The following is a 15,488-nucleotide window of genomic DNA, read 5'->3' as shown; positions in this document are numbered from 1 at the left end:
CAAGGCAGTGGATTCCTGATGGAGTCAGTCCATCTCCCATCAGGCTGTCCTCCTTTCCTACTGCCTGCCGCTTCTCCCAGCCCTGTTGTCTTTCGCCGGGATTCCTAGTTTCTCCCGACGTGTCCAAATTAGAATAGACTCTGTTTAGTCATATATATATAAACTTCCGGAGAGAAGGCCAGGTTCGCCGGAGTTCACCGCCCCCACACGGGCAACGCCAGGGCACATGGCCCGGTAGCCACGCCGCTCAGAGAGCTGGTTGCTGTAGACCTTCTGAAGCGTAAGGCTGTCTTCAGGAGGGAGAGCAGACAGACCGAGGGCCTAATCGGACATGGCAGGTCTCCTGGTCTGTTTGCTGTGACTCATCTCCACGGACGACGGCCTGAATCCCAGGTGCCCATAAACCGAGCCCCCCCTCCTGCCCATGAGTCATGGATGAACCCTAGAAACGATAAGGGAGATGGTGGACATCTTCTGCCCCTAGGGATGTGAAGCCACTCCCAGGGACACCAGCCTGGCTAAATTTTCCTTAAATCTGCTCCACCCAAAGGGTGGCCATGTGTAACATGGACGGAGTTCCTGCAAGCCTATTTTACTTTAATAGTAAAGTGGGACTTTCAGTGGTTGGAACTTGTCAGGCCAGGTGTAACTGCTGTGATGATCTCTTCCATATACTCTTAAGGGCACAGCATCGAACCCTCCCCCTTTCCTGTGGATACCCTATCGATCCAAAGCAACCATGTAATATCCCCAGGAGCCGAAAGAAGAAGAAAGAAAAGGAAAAGGAAAGGGGGGGGGGAGACATAAACAAAATCCTACTGAAGACCAGCCAAGTGAATGAGAAGCATAAAATGTTGTAATGATACACCATCAAGTCACTTCAGAGTCATGGCGACCCCATGAGTGAGACCTCTCCAAAATGTCCCGTCCTCAACAGCCCTGCGCAGCTCTTTCAAACTCAAGCCTGTGAATTCCTTTAGGAATCATTCTATCTCGCATTGGGTCTTCCTCTTTTCCTGCTGCCTTCGGCCTTTCCCAGCATGATTGTCTTTCCCATAGAATTTCTTGTGATGGTCCCAAAGTAGGATGGCCTTGTTTTCCTCATTTTTTTTGCTTCCAGAGATATTTCAGCCTGGATTGAGCCAGCTAGATGAAAGAAATTTGCTTCCTATTTCCTCAGATGGGGGAAAATCGGGAAATCTGAGAGATGATACCATTTCCTTCATGAGTTATGAGCCTGTAGTCCTCTAACCTGGTAGACCAGAGTCTCCCTCGGCCCTCTTCTGCAGGGCTGATGGTCAGCAAGGATGAAATTTGTAGCGAACAACGTTTGCAGGCCTGCATCTTCCCAATCTGTGTTCTAAGCCAGTGGTCCCCAACCTTGGGCCTCCAGATGTTCTTAGACTAGAACTCCCAGAAGTCTTTGCCACCACCTCTGCTAGCCAGGATTTCTGGGAGTTGAAGTCCAAGAACATCTGAAGGCCCAAGGTTGGGGACCACTGCTCTAAGCTATTGGGAGATGGTGGATAACAGTCCAAAGCAGTTTGCAATTTGCTGTTCAGATGGAGAGTTGAACCACACAGAGGGTAAGCAAAGACGGATGGTTGGAGGGTGATGTTGATGAGGGCTCTCTCCAGAAAACCTGATCAGCCTGCCAGCTGGAGGTATATCTATTTGCATTTTATTGGCTTATAAATAAAACCTATAAAACCATAGTTCCCCAGTGCTCTTGAAAACCAAGCCCTAGGAGGAAAGACTGAAAGAACTCAGCTAAACATGTAGAAAATACTGAGGGGAGATAGGACAGCATTTTTTTCCCTCTTGAATATTTGAAAGGTAAACAGAGGAAGGGACAGGATCTCTCCTCGATCATCCCCAAGGGCAGCACACGTAACAATGGGCTCAAGTGACAGGGAGCCAGATTTCGGCTGAATCTCGGGAAAAAACTTCTTAACTGTTAGAGCAGTGCGACAAGGGAGCCCATGACCTTGGGAGGCGGTGAACGCTCCAATGCTGGAGGCCTTCAAGAGAAAATGGACAACCCAGATCTGTTTTGATTTGGATTCCTGCCTTGAGCAGGGGTGGGGGTTGGACTCGATGGCTTGATAAGCCCCTTCCAGCTCCATGACTGTATGATTCTATCAACGCTAAGAAACTTCATCTTGTAGGCTTGCCTGTGGATATCCCACTGTCTGGGACGTGCACGGAGATTTGTAATTAATCAATGATACGAAGGTGGAGGTGAAGACTGCTTCCATCTCTTTTAATCTATGGACTGTAAAGAAATCTTTGCTTTTGCCTAGTAACTCTGTATGCTCAGCGTTGTAGACATTAAATTTTCTTCCTTCCGCTCTTCTGCTTCTGCCACACAGCCTTCGGGCGAAGAATTGAGATGTAATGCAGTTCCCCGTGCGCCTGCCAACTCCAGCTCTTCTGAAGCGGCTGGGTTTGCGTGGGCTGCGGGAATGGCTTGCATGACGCAGGTGCTGGTCCCCAGGGAGCAGGACCAGACTGAGCGGCAGCCGTTTTCCATGTTTCTACCTGCTCCCTCCAAGCGCTGATGAGGAAAAAAAACAACTGAACCATCTGTCTCTCCTGTCAATCGCATCCAAAAAACGTTGCCTCGCCTGCAACTTGCTGTCCGTGGTCCTGAACTCAGAGCACTGAATCAACTCGGTTCCCAGCATCTTTTGCTTCAACAGGTAGCAGCTGTTCATGGCATAAGGCAGAGAAACTGCTTGGCAGTCTATACAAGCATCTGTGAAGTCGTATCAGTTGCAGTGGCCAATTGTTGCTAATTAATGAGGTGCCAGTCGCTTTTGTAGTTGTGCACTCAGTTGGGCAGCAGGCATATACAGTGGCGCCTTGCTAGACAGTTACCCCACATGACACTTTTTTTGGTAGACATTGACTTTTTGCGATCGCTATAGTGATTCGCAAAACAGTGATTCCTATGGGGGAATTTTGCTGGACAATGTTTGGCCCCTGCTTCACAAACTGATTTTCGCTAGACGGCGATTTGCTTTTTGCTAGACAATGATTTCGATAGACAGCAATTTAAGTGGAACAGATTATCATCGTGTAGCGAGGCACCACTGTAATCAGGACCCATTGCATTAATCAGAGCAATTATGCCACTGGGACTTACAAATTTCCCCTTAAATCTATGCAGATTGTCTAAAGGATTCTGGCCAGCCTCCCTCATCACTGGTTCCTTTAAAGCAGTGGTTCCCAACCTTGGGTCCCTAAATATTCTTGGGCCACAACTTCCAGAAATCCTGGTCAGCACAGACAGTGGTGAAGGCTTCTGGGAGTTTTAGTCCAAGAACATCTGGGAATGCAAATCTAGGAACCATGGCTTTCATGTAAGGTGCCAGGCAACTTGGAGGGATTCCTTAGCAATAAAGTAAGGCTTTGATAAATAAATAAATTATGGACATGTCCTGACACAACACAGAATGGGAGAACATGGAAAATAGTTAGTTCCAGGCAACTATGTTACATGGAGTTAGTTGAGTACAGGATATATTGGTAGAGAATGACCATTGAGGATCTCCAATCTGTAGTTCAAGGAGTTGTTCAATCAATAAGTCATAGTCGTTGCCAGAATCTGTCCTGTTTTTGCAGCTGTGAGAGGCACACTTGGCCATGGTGTTCAAAACTACAACGCTTGGGGGGGGGGGGAAACGGGCCCTGAGGTTAACTTTACACCCTCAGAGAGGAACCTGGGTTTCAACTTTTCTCTATTCCATACAGAAAAGAATCATGGGCATTGACTTTTCCTATCCAAAACTTTGTCCCCATGACTTTTCTCTGGTTAAACTGGCATTTCTTCCTGTTCCTCTCTATGTTATTTATTTATGGTCGATTCCCATTTCTTTTCTTAGCCTTTTCTGGGGATAATTACAGCCTTTTGGATACATCTCCGACGCATGAGCCTCCCAGCCTCTAAATAAACTCCTCCTTTTTGAAAGCGCAGCTGAGCTCACGAGATGCTAACCAGGACCCAGCATGACAATATGCCAAGGAATGAATTTTTGGGAAAGCACCAAGATTATAATAGATGCTTCATATTTTGCTGGCCATAGCAACCAAGAGAGAGAGAGAGAGAGAGAGATTGAGAGATCTATTTGGAGCACATTAAAATTTCCTGGCGCTGCAATTGAGGGCAAGCCTTCTTCTGTCCACGGTCCTTCGCCAATTCCACATGAGAGTTTCTTTAGGAAAATTGACGGGAACAAAGGCAGAAAGACAGATCGCCAATCATCAAGGCTGATTCTTCTGTACCCTCTACAACTGCAGCTCTCTCTGAGAGCATCTGCATGCTAATACATCTATTTTGCTTCCTTACACTGTACACGGCGGGCTTTTTTTAAAAAAAACCACCCTTTTCTCTGGCAGTTCTGAGTAGCAGACATTGGCCTTAGCACTCCTGTAAGGTAAGCTGGCTGGATAGCCTGGTGCATTAAGCATCTGGCTCCGGAGACAAAGGTTGGGTGTTTAATTCCCCCACTGTGCTTCCTGTGAAGTCAAGCCAGCCTGGGTGGCCTTGGGCGAGCTGCACACAATCCCAGGGCACCCCAAAAGAAGGGAAGAGGGGAAACCACTTCTGTGTATGTGCTTCTTAGAAAACCCTGAAAAAGGTTACCGTAAGTCGGAATTGACCTGATGGCACATGATGATGATGATGATGATGATGATGATGATGATGATGATGATGATGATGATGACGATGACGACAATGACGATGACGATGACAACGACGATGACGGTGATGGTGATGACGACGATGACAACGACAATGACGTCTAAGGTGGAATAGGTGGAGAGAGGCAGAAGTAGAGTGTATGCTCATTCAGACCGACCTGGAGCCCTCTTTCACGATAAGGATGCTTTCTCCAAAGCCATCTTTGATCACCCTCCCTTAGCATCTCTCATGCGAATAGACAGAATTGCATTAAGGGTGTTGTGATTCCCAGTGTGGTGCAGTGGACAGAGTGATGGGCTCGGACTCTGGAGAAGAGGGTTCAAATTCCCGCTCAGCCACAGAAACTCACTCTGTGTGTGTGTGTGTGTGTGGGGGAACTAGTCAAATCACTCATTAAAGATCTCACTTACCTTGAAATCCCTGTTAGGGTTGTTATAAGTCAGTTCCAATTGGATGGCGCAAAACGCACACACACAATGGTGTTGTGCAGTTGCTGCTTTCAAAAACAAAATCCCTGTTTCCTGATGTTGCATACAGACACCTACTTCATCCTGGAAAGAGGGACTAAAAATTGCTTTAAAAATACACAAGACATCAGCGGCACGCCGCCCTCTTTCAGCCACCCTGTGTGGGTGGGTACGTGTGGGAGAGCGTGTGGGAGAGAGCGAGAGAGAGCTTTCCTTCCCGGATCCTTTCGGGAGTCATGCCTGATGTCTGCCTTTCCATCTTCCGCCTTGCCCTGTATCGAACCATGAGCCCCTGGGGAGCCTTATATAAAACAACGGGGTTGTGTTTCCTTCTGCCGAATGTTAGAGGTTACAAGGAAGGGTGTGGGTGGAATGGAGGGAAAGCGAGCCAGCGAGCGGGAACCGGGCAGAACAGAAGGGGACAGGATTTCCCCTCATTAAATGATTATAATTTGATCACTGTTCTGGCAAGGGGAGGGATGGAAAGGGGGCAGGTGGCCGAGCCGGTGTGAGCTCTCTCCATTATGTGCTAACCCTTCCAAACGGCTAAGGACAAGAAGACAGCTTAGCCCGCGTAGGACCGGCTCGTGGTAACAGCTGACCCTGAGGCCGCAGCTAAGCTGGAGCGAAATGGCACATGCTGTCTGCTGGGCAGATCAAGGCGACATGAAACTCGAGCAGGGAAAGGACAAAATGCACACGTAGGCCAGACGAGGAGTTAACTGAGCGGGGCTGCAAGAGCAGAGTTTAGAAGCAACACAAAGGGTGCAGGGATCTCCCTTCGAAGTCGGACACCCTTGGTCTTTGCGCTAGCTAGACAAGATGGCAGAGGCTTCTCTTGACCGCATCTCAAGACAACGGGGCACAAGCGTGCAAACTTTTGCATGCGCAGAACGCGCCCTTTTTTGCGAAAATTAAAAACAAAAGAAAGCCGGACGTTTGAGAGTGAGCCAAAATAAAAACCAACGTCGCTCAATCTCACACAAACAGGCGCCGTGTTTCCAAGAGTCCGTGAGAAACTTACGGGTCTGCTCTCGGATATATCAGAGAGGGACTCATGCTAGGATCCTAGAGACCTGCGTTCAAGTCCAGGTTGGCTATGAACATTCACAGAGGGTAGTGGCAATGGGGTAAAGCATTTCTTGAACATCTCACTTGCTTTGATAACCCTATTAGAGTTGCTAGCTGTGGGAAGCAATTTGACGGCAGCTAGCAACAAAAACAGTGACTAGACTGGTTGTCAACTGGGCAAAGCGGGCTGGTTAAGGTCTCTTGACGGTGGAGCCAGAGGTTGGGAGTTTGATTCCCCACTTCTGCCTGCTGGGAGAAGAGCCAGCCTGGGTGGCCTTGGGCAAATATCTTTCCCTGTATAAGACTATACTTTTGTCTAAAGTCTTTAGACTAAAAATTGAGGGTCGTCTTATACACGGAAGTAAGCTGAGGAGAGAACAAAAACAAGTGGAGGGGAAAGCAGGGATCAAAGCGATTCTGCAGCACTTTTATCTCTTTCCCCCTACACTTGCTAAGCCCCACTACGATTTCTTAATTTTGGGTTAGAAAATTGGGGGGTGTCTTATACATGGGGGCATTTTATACACGGAAAAATACGGTACTTACTTCTGAATTCTCTCTCCCTGGAAGATCCTGAAAAGGGTCACCCTATGTCAGAATGCGGAGCTAGTGGTTGGGAGTTTGATTCCCCATTGCACAGCCTAGGAGAAAAGCCAGCCTGGGTGGCCTTGGGCCAGCTGTACAGTCCCAAGGTCGCCCCCTAGAGGAAGGGCATGGGAAACCACTTCTGAGTATTCTCTACCTAGAAAATCCTGAAAAGAGTTGCCGTAAGTTGGAATTGACTTGACAGTGACTGGACAAGTTCGTCAGTGTGAGAATGAGTGGAAGAATGATAAAGTCTCTGAATGGCTGTGGATATTTCCTGAATGAGCAAATTACGTGCCAAGGTGAGGCAGGGAAACACATTCCTGGCACAGTGAAGAGTGTGTGATTTGCACTTACAACGCAAAGGGAAAGGATGGCTGTTTGTCATCACAGTTAATTGGAGTGAGGGGTGCTATGGTGGGGGTCCTCTCAGGTGGGGGTTCACTCAGGCCTGTTTCCATCATCAGCCGTCCCAAAGCAACATGTCTGGAGCCCTTTCTAATCCTCGGCAGCCCTGCCTCTGTGACCTCACAAGGCTCCGCCCTCTGTTATGAAAGGCTCCGCCCCCTACTCTTACGTTTCAGCCTCTGAAATAATTAGGGAAGGGTGGCTGCTGACTTGGTCCGCCTAATGAGAGATCCACCACAGTGCTAGGAATCCCGATGCAAAACAAAAGCGGAGCATGGAACTGTTTCCCTACCAGGATGGTTGAGGTGCATCGTGCTCTTACTCCACTGGGACAACCCCACGATCGCTACCATCTTGGCCCCCAAACTGGAGCGCCGTTTCTTCGTGGACGAAAGGCTAGCGGAATCTGGGTTGCTCCCACGGCTCTTCTCGATGTTGTACATCTCTCCGCTGATGCTGGAGCTCCGGACCACGTTCCTGGCCGAGGAAGCGCTCATCTCCCCGTTCAGCATGGTCACCTGGGGCGATCTCAGTGGCTCGTGGCCCACTGGGGAAGGCTGCAATGGAAGACAAATTAAGATCAATTCAGGGCCGAAATGGGCAGGTCTGGTGGTGGCCTTTTTGTCTGGGGACACCGGCAGAGCCCAGATGGCTTTACAGAGTTCCCTCTTTCTCCATGAGTTCAAAAATAAAGAGGTCATCAGTGTGGTGCAGTTGACAGTGTGATGGATTGGGACTCAGGAGCCCTGGGTTCGAATCCCCGCTCAGCCATGGAAATTCAGTGGGGATTTGGAACTGGTAAAGCCACTCCTAAAATATCTCACTTACTTTGAAAGCCGTGCCAGGGTTACTCTGTATCAATTGCTCAAACCCCCCGGTGTCCAGGGCTCCTCTTACAAAATCGATTGTGCGACTGGTTGCACCGCCAGTCTTACAAACTGCAAAACTAAGTGTGCAAAGGGAACCCTACCAGAACAGGGGAGGTAACTACGCGGTCACTCCACCATGATAGATGCTGTTGTTTTATTTTAACCCATGCTTATTTCCTTTCCATGTCTGGCTGGATAGCTCAGTGGCTTATATATCTGCCTGTGGAGCCAGAGGTTGGGAGTTTGATTCCCCCACTGGGCCTCCTGGGAGAAGAGCCAGCCTGGGTGGCCTTGGGCAAGCTGCACAGGAGTCCCAGGGATTCCCCCCCCCCCCCAAGAAGGGAATGGGTAAACCACTTCTGAGTATTCTCTACCCGGAAAACCCTGTGAAGAGTCACCCTATGTTGGAATTGACTTGATGGCACATCCTCATCATCATTATTGCATTCTCATTCAGTTTCATATCCTAACCCTTCCCTTTTATTGTATAAATGACTGCCTACAGAAGGACCGACAGCCGACCAAAGGTTGTTCTAAATAAACTCCGTATTAAATGTAGGAGCGGTGTGTTTCTAGCTGTTTCCTTCCCTGCAGCCTGTTCATCATGGTGGCTTTCCAAAAGGGCAGGACGAAGTAAGACACATCTCGGATTGTTTCCGAAAGGTCACGGTGCAGGTGGGGGTCGAAGCCTGCTTGCACTCCTCCAGAACTACTCCTGGTTTTTCACCTCTTCCATCGCTGTGCCGAAGGCAATTACGGCTTAGAGATGCAAAAAAACCTCTTGGCTGGTTAAAGACCCCATCTGTGTGTACTGCTCGGGCACTGTCATAATGCCGGGGGAAATGCCCTCTACTAGACACCAGGAAAGCTAATCCACGCCGTGCGGAAGGGCTAAACCCCTCTCTAATGCTGAAAGCGGGGCTCAGCGATGCTGGGCGAGAGGGTGGAGCGGTGACATTCAGTGCAGCTTTTTTTGGGGGGGCAGAACAATGCATTGCAACTTGGGGTTTCGTGACAGGTGACTCCCAGGGATGCGCATGCGCTGCCGGTTCAGATCTGCTCCGGGGACTCTTGCTTTTCAACCCCGGGAATGGTTCCCTGAACTCCCGAGGTGTGGGAGTGGATTGCTCTTTTATGGGGGCGGCGGCGAAGTGCTAAATTACCTAGGATGGCCAGTATCCTATTGACTAAATCTGGAGGGAAAAGCCGATCACGTAAGCATCTTGTGCATTATGGCAAGCTGTCCCTCTTGTCACCGGCCGCGTGGCTGATCTCACACCAGTAGGACAGCGAGGCTGGGGTGGGGACCCTGCCAGATCCATAGTGGGACCTGAGCAGCCCAGGGTGTTTTGCTGCCTGAGGTCGGGAGGGTGTTTCATCACATATCCACACGCAGAGGCTAGTCAGATTGGCAGTTAAATATTGGCTTAGCACCGAGAATGGGTTAGCGTTCTCTATCCCGCATCAGAAAGAAGAAGGGTAGTTTTTGAGATGCAGGGTGGACCCCGTGTAGCATGCACAGCTCTGTCCTCACACAGAGAAAGGAATGGCCTGCGTGACCCAGGGGCCACTCTTAATGTCCCTTAGCTTCTGTCGCTTGAAGCAGAGGCCACCCTATGCCTAATGCTAGGTAGGCATGAGATTTTTGGATTTATTGGAGTATGTATCCTGTAATTCCTCTTGCTGTGAATTCTAGCTGACTTAGACACATCTTAGAGACGGGTGAATGTGGCTCGCCTGGGAGGAAAGGACTAACCCGTAAGGCTCTGAGGGCGGAGCGAGGCATGTGCTGTGCCTAGCTCCCTGGTGAGAAATAAAACTCCCAGCTAGCACTGGGGCAGGAAGAGGAGGCTTGGGCAGAGTTTAGGCCTTTTTTTCTCCTAGGTGAGCCACATCCGTAAGATGTGGGCAAGTCAGGTACAACTCCAAGAATGGGGAATTATGGGACTTGTAGTGCAAAAAAATAAACAAACAACAAAACGTCTAATTGGCTAGGAGGTGCGGATTTTTGCTGTTAAAACTGGTAAACTTTGCCTATTCATTTTGGATGCCAGGTGGAAAAGGGTGACATACAAGCTAGAGAGAAAGGGAAGAAAAAGATGGTGGTTATCTGTGGTATGATGTTCAGTAGGTTGGGATGACTGAGATGCGGTGCCCATGGACGAAGCAACCGGCTTTTGGTAGACATTAGTCCAGAATGCAGAAGCTTGGCCATTTTTCTAGATCTTTGTCCTAGGGAAGCGTGTCATAATAGTGACATTTTCCTTTTATTGCCAAAGTTGTTTTTACCCTGTTTCCCTCCCCAATGGCTTCTGATATTTTTGTTGACTGTTTGAGATTACTTGGGTCCTTGTTTGATTCCCGGACCGCTCTATCTTACACCGCGATGTTCCTTGTCAGGTTTGTGATTGGATTTTGTCACAATAGCAGTAAGCTTATGAGTTGAATCATAAGAACAAAGCAAGAGAAGAAGAGAGCAAAGGGTACAAAAATAGCCAGATGGAAGGGGATCCAGAGAGCTGGCAGCGTTTTCCAGAGTTACCTCCTTATTAAAAACCCAGCGATCAAGCCGTGACATTAAAATTAAAAACGTACATTAGTTGACTTTCGTTTTCTAGATGCGTAAAAGAGCAATACATATGTACAATATCATCAGTGGGGACTATTCTTGGTCTTCAACAAAAAAGGGAAGAAATGTATTTTTTTTTAAATCATCCCTAATTGAGCAGGTCAACAATATCTCTGAAGGTTCTTACCTCTTTACGGTGGGAATACCAAACATTGCGAATGAAGCAATATTACCCTTCTTGTTTTGCAACTCCTGCCAACCTAGCAGTTCGAAAGCATGCAAATGCAAGTAGATTAATAGGGACCACCTCGGTGGGAAGGTAACAGCGTTCCGTGTCTAAGTCGCACTGGCCATGTGACCACGGAAGATTGTCTTCGGACAAAACGCTGGCTCTATGGCCTGGAAACAGGGATGAGCACCGCCCCCTAGAGTCGAACACGACTGGACAAAAATTGTCAAGGGGAACCTTTACCTTTACCTGTTTTGCAACGTGAAAAGGGCTTCCCCCCCTCCAAGAAATCAATCCATCAGTCCCTTTTCCTATCAAGACACTGATGAGGAAATAGCCCCTGTGGAATTCAGCGGGGCACTTTTTAACTGGTACAAAACCAAGCCAACCAAAATAAAAGCAGCTGCAGAGTTTGATCTTTCTTCTCAGTGCCTTTAGATAAAGAATCTCTCTCTCTCTCTCTCTCTCTCAAGGAAAAAAAATATATCCTATATTGGCTCCTTAGATTTTCCTTAAAAACAGCAACACTTTTTACAGACTGCACAATTTAAGCTCACAATTGTGAGGGGGGGATGGATGGATGGATGGACCCAGACAGCCTCCTTCATGTGGGGCCCTCGGTGACTTCAGGGCGCCCCTTGAACGTCCCAACTCAGCCTCACTCCTGCATCCCCCAAAGATCCTGTGACCTGCTGACTTTCTGGACCTCTGGTTCCCCCTCCCCTCCCCTTGCTGGAGCTGTCAAGGTTTCAGTCACTCCAAAGTGGATATCAGGTTTCCGTCTCCCCCCCCCCCAAAAAAGGTGTGAAATGCCCAGCTGGAGGATCTGTTGGCTGTTGCTTGTCCCTGCCATCAATAATTCAGCTTTCCCGTGTGATGGATGCATGCATTTTCCCGAGGAAGCTGAATTATTCATTTGACACCACTTTGTAATAACAGAGGAAGGGGGTGGTGGTATCACCTGGGAAAACCCTTCCAGGAATCCGGCATCTGATGGAAGAACGTGAGCGGGAAGGAAGGGGGGGATGTGATTGCATATGGTCAAATGCACTGCTTCTCTGGGAGGTGCGAGGGATCATGTCCACTGGTTATATCAAGGATGGCTGGGGCCAAGCTTTCAGGAAAAGGGGAGGGGAGGCTGATGAGCGCATAGCCGTGGTCTCTTCGTGCCATTTGGACCACAACACACAGAAACGCCTTTACCTTGATCTCACGGTGCCAGGCAGAAATCAGTAGAAAGGGAGCCCCCTGATGTACAGAAAACTGAGCTTTCTTCACCCATCCCTGGTCTCAGCTGGAACATCTTTGCTCAAAGAAGGAAACAGCATACAGGCATCAGAACCAAAGGCTGAGATCCTCTTCAAGATTCGCACAGATGTGAGTGCATTTGCACGCACGACAGCAGTGAACTGTCGTGAACAAACGAGGTCCTGGGGCTGTGCCAGGAGGACCGAGTGGCCGGGCTCATTAGCAACAAGGGGATGCCACGCTTCATGCAGTTATGCTTACACCAGTGTAAATCTCCAGAAGATTCTGGTTAACAGATTCCCTCCCCCCATCTTCCGACTCCCATCTGGAGTATCTCCTCATTCCTCTTCCGCCCACTGGCCCCACATCTGCCTGCAACCGCCAGCAGCAAAGATTTCCATCATAGTAAATCAAAGGCCTCTCACTCAACGCCCACCTCTCCTTCTGCGGTGGGCCTCCTCGCTCTCTCTCGCTCTCTGGTTTTCCGTTGGCTGTGTGGGTGGGAACTGCAAAAAGGCCGGGCAGGCGGCGCGCTCTGGAACTGGCAGCGAAAGAGAGGAGGCACTGGGTGCCAAAACTGGGGTGGGTGGGTGCAGGACTACCCACATATCAAACGACAGGTAAATATACTTGGAGAGGGCCAAGAAGGATCCTGCGTCTAATGAGATGGAGATCCTTGTCATTTTCATATCACCTCCCCTTTTCCGGCAGAGTGTATTAGCAGGGCTGCTGCGGTGTCTTGACCATGGGCTGGCAGGGTCAGACCACTGGAACTTTTTGATGATCTAGAAGTACAACAACATTTATCTGTTTCCTCTGAGTTTAGCTGTGGTCCTCGCTACAGCTGAAGAATGGGGGTAGGTTCCCCCCCCCAGCCATGATGTATTCCTCTAAAGAGCCCCTGTTGTAATGCACAGCAGGCTGGTGTGGGTTTCAATGGCAATCAAGACCTGTTAGCTTGACAAAATACATGCTTCTGGGGGCCAAAACCGACAGAATGTCTGTGTTCATGTCTATCAACACAACCGCCGGTGTTTTGAACTATGGGGGAATAAGACTATGCAGGCTCTTATAAATGACTGCCTCCTTTTCCACCTTGACCCAAACATCACCAGTTAGGCTAAAGATCACGAATATGGGGGTTTGTGATGGGCTGAGGGAATCATCCGTGGGGTAAACCATACTGGGCTTCTGCCAAAGGGACTAAAAGCCTCCACTGCCCGTCTCTCAATATTAGCCAAACCCTAATGGCCTTTGTCTGTCTTACAGAATTGGGAGTTTAATGTTCTCGAAATCTTTGTTTCCTTTTTTCCCCTACCATTTTCTATCCCCGAGGAAAACTTATGAAAGAAAAAAGCTAACACGTCCAAAAAGCATCAAAACAGAATGAGATGGACAAAGGAGAAGCCAGATCTCTGCACGGTTTCTCCCATTTACTTTGACTGTTCATATGTTCATATTTCAGGATTTTCCATCCCTTTGTTCTGGATCTGGATAGGGCACTGTGAATGTTCTTTGCAACCCAGGACAGAGGCCATTTCCAGCAGGCCAGCCATCCCTTCCCCTCACCTGCAAAGGCTAGGGGCCATGTTTTGAATAGGACCTGGTATATTGAGTTTAAATGATTGCCAGCACCACGCCCAGCCCTCAATTAGCCCGGTAAATCAACCATTCCCCAGGAAATCCAGATAAATAGACCTCTCTCAATACCCTTTCCACAGAAGAGTTGGCTGTCGCTCAAGACTGCAAACCAGCCGCTAGGACAAAATGGGTTAGCAGATCGCCCTTTCATTCTCTGAGAAACGAACGAGGCGGGGGACCCTTTCTCCAAGCCGACTCGAAAAGCCAAAGCAATACTTAGCACAGTGGGGGAAATTAAAGGGTAATGTAATAACCAAAATAATGAGATCCTTAGCTCTTCATTCATCTCCTTCCAGTTTTGTTTATATGCGATTGGGAGTTCTCAGAACCATGTGACATTTTTAGGCATGTCTCTTGGATATAGATATATGCACACGATATGCTTCAATTGCGTAGAAATCTTCTGCATCCCGCTGCTTCCTTTCTTAGGGAGATAAGAAGGCATAAGACATGGCCTTACATCAAGTCCGGCGCTGTCAGTATTCAACGCTAGCAGGCAAGAGGCATCACAGAACCGCTGATGTTGCCTGATGCTCCCCGCGTGCTTCTTGTCTGCCAACAAATTGGGATCGTTAGCCGAACACGTCTCCTCCTCTGGAAGGAAATCGTATTCATGGTCTTTTTTTTCCAAAAGCAAAGCAAGAAAACTAGAGCTTATTAAAAGCAATGCATGGAGAGAGGAAGAATGAGAGGCTTCCTTGTTCAAGCTAAGGAAGGCGGAGGTACAGGAAGCCACAGTTCCCCCTCATCTCTCAACAACAAAGGGAGGGGGGGCTTCTCTTTCCCCTCCCAGAGGGGACCAGAGAAGGAAAAGGGAGAAGGCAGTGGCATCAACAAACCAACAAATACCAGCCCAGGTTGAAGGAAGGTGAATATGTGCCAGAACAGGCAGCGAACAGCTGAAAAAGACCAGATAGGTCCTCTTCTCTAGTCCTTTCCATGCTAAGACCACCCTCTTCTCCAGTATAAAATAAGTTGCACTCAGTTGACTCCGATGCTCAGTATCAAGACAGGCTCAGCATTGGGAAAGATTTCACCTTCCAGATACTCTGGACATGAAGGCTTGTAATAGCAGGGCTTTGCTGTAGAAGAATGGCGGGCGTTGCTTAGAATTTGGAAAACTTAACCCTCATGCTGGAGAGGGTTTTCTGGAGATATAATCATGCTCTGCCAATTTGTTTGGTTTTGGGGGGGGGATTAGAACTGCCAGAGGTTCACCAACTGCGATGGCCAGTCACCATGTTGACTACAGGGTTCTGGAAATTGTCTTCAAAAAGTAGTATTTCTGCTTTTGGAATTATTGTCTAAAAGAGACCAGGTTCCCCTTTTTGAAATCTTTAGTTAAAAAAGAAGATGACGCCAATACTTAGAAACTCACATATAGATTGGATATCTGCTCCCAAGGACTGAGGGAGGAGTCCTCACTAGTCTTACGCAAGGATGCTGAGAGCTAGATCCAGGATGCAGCTTTGGTGTAAAAACCGTGTGCCATTTCATTGAGCTATGATGGAAAAGCATGGAATGACACTTTGGGTTGGGTTGGGTTGGTCCGTTGGTCTCATTGAGCTATGATGGAAAAGCATGGAACAAAACGTTGGGTTGGGTTGGGTTGGTCCGTTGGTCTCATTGAGCTATGATGGAAAAGCATGGAACAACGCTTTGGGTTGGGTTGGGTTGGTCCTTTGGTCTCATT

General features: G+C 48.5%; 1 protein-coding gene across 2 annotated transcripts in view; it reads right to left on the bottom strand.

Annotated features, from left to right (window-relative positions):
- RIMS3 (regulating synaptic membrane exocytosis 3) overlaps positions 1-15,488 on the bottom strand; it is a 57,601-nt gene that overhangs the window by 20,746 nt on the left and 21,367 nt on the right. For both annotated transcript variants that reach the window (XM_072979778.2, XM_072979779.2), the window contains exon 2: positions 7,532-7,796. In XM_072979778.2, coding sequence (XP_072835879.2) covers positions 7,532-7,796 — 265 coding nt within the window. The remainder of the gene's footprint in view (positions 1-7,531; positions 7,797-15,488) is intronic.

The sequence above is a fragment of the Pogona vitticeps genome, chromosome 9 (assembly GCF_051106095.1).
Source record: "Pogona vitticeps strain Pit_001003342236 chromosome 9, PviZW2.1, whole genome shotgun sequence".
In the NCBI taxonomy this organism is placed as follows: domain Eukaryota; kingdom Metazoa; phylum Chordata; class Lepidosauria; order Squamata; family Agamidae; genus Pogona; species Pogona vitticeps.
This window is presented reverse-complemented; position numbering and strand designations above follow the sequence as displayed.